Source organism: Aplysia californica, unplaced genomic scaffold (assembly GCF_000002075.1).
Source record: "Aplysia californica isolate F4 #8 unplaced genomic scaffold, AplCal3.0 scaffold00082, whole genome shotgun sequence".
Lineage (NCBI taxonomy): Eukaryota > Metazoa > Mollusca > Gastropoda > Aplysiida > Aplysiidae > Aplysia > Aplysia californica.
The window spans coordinates 963,571-964,812 of record NW_004797352.1 but is presented as its reverse complement, the minus strand read 5'-3'; the positions used below and the strand labels follow the sequence as shown (position 1 = coordinate 964,812).

Genomic DNA, 1,242 nt, shown 5'->3' with positions numbered 1-1,242 from the left:
GGGTGGCCGGGGGGAGGGGAGGAATAGAGAAGGGTAATGACGTAGGTCTGTGTTGCCTTACTTTGTGAGAACAAGTTTTCGACAAGACCGACCCCCTAGAGTTAAACGTCGTATTTCGTATTATGTCTGAGCCAAGCCAGCTGTCGGCAAAAGGATGGGCAACTTCTCGTGTAGGGTATATTATAAACCGTAGCAATCGGTTACTTTTGACACTGAGGAACAGAGAAAACGAATACGTGTTGGAATTCACAAAAGCGTTGTACGTTCCACAAAGCGACAAGTAAATGGCGTCGTTCCTGTGGAGTGTGTACGGTAATGTCCTGGTTTTGAAATTGTAGATAAACGCCTATCTGTGAGAGGGCTTGCGCGATGGGGTCAAAGCAGCGAACAATCAAGCGCTCATTTGCTTTACTTTTGTTTTCCCTCATGATTTGACTTGGGGTTGGATGGGCCGAATGCTATGATGTAGATTCAAGCTCAGTGGAGCATAGGTTCCCTTGTCTTGGATAGTGGACTTTTGTGCAATTTTCTCTTGTTTAATTTTAGGTGAGTTTTTGTTGTTGTTGTTTTTTCAACAACGAAATGATTACATTCAATGGGATTTACTTTTGGTAGGTTTTTTTTTCTCTTTTTAGGAGGGGATGTGGGGGTGGTCAGGGGCAGGGGGTTGTTCTTGTTTTTTTAAGGGGGATAGGTGTTATTATCTCAACTTGGCTTGGAGGTTTTCAAACAAGAACGAAAGTCGAGAGTGATCTGTAATAATTGCTCATGATTTGTTTAAACATGACAGAGAAAAGGGGAAGAAGAGAAGTGTGTCACTGATTTATGACTTGTTACCATCATCTCATTTAGGTATTTTATCATAATTACTGTTATCTTTCTTTCCTTCTTACAGCCCTGTCATGAGTCATCATTCATCCCTCAACATGAGTCGACAAAGCACACAGGACTACAGGTATGCTATTGTCTTTGCGGGGATAATGGTGTTAGAATGCACCCATGTTAAACAGCTTAATAAATGATATGCAATCGTTTATATATTTTTTTTAAAAAATAAATCAGGCAGTACTTTTGATTTGTGTAGTATTTGTTTGTATGTCTGATTGCTGTTTGGGTTTTGATGTTTTTAGAACAATGTTTTTGTTTGGAAAAGGGATGGTGGTGACAGTATTAATGTTGTCAACTGGGTACTTTTCCAGTTCTCTCTCTCTCTCTCTCTCTCTCTCTCTCTCTCTCTCTCTC

The 1,242-nt window shown here is 40.5% G+C and overlaps 1 protein-coding gene across 1 annotated transcript in view; it reads left to right on the top strand.

Annotated features, from left to right (window-relative positions):
• Positions 1-1,242, top strand: part of LOC101849679 (protein unc-13 homolog A) — a gene marked incomplete at its 5' end in the record, with an annotated part of 112,107 nt that overhangs the window by 9,528 nt on the left and 101,337 nt on the right. Inside the window, 1 exon segment of the mRNA XM_035968782.1 lies at positions 896-955. Within this exon segment, the coding sequence (XP_035824675.1) occupies positions 896-955 (60 nt within the window).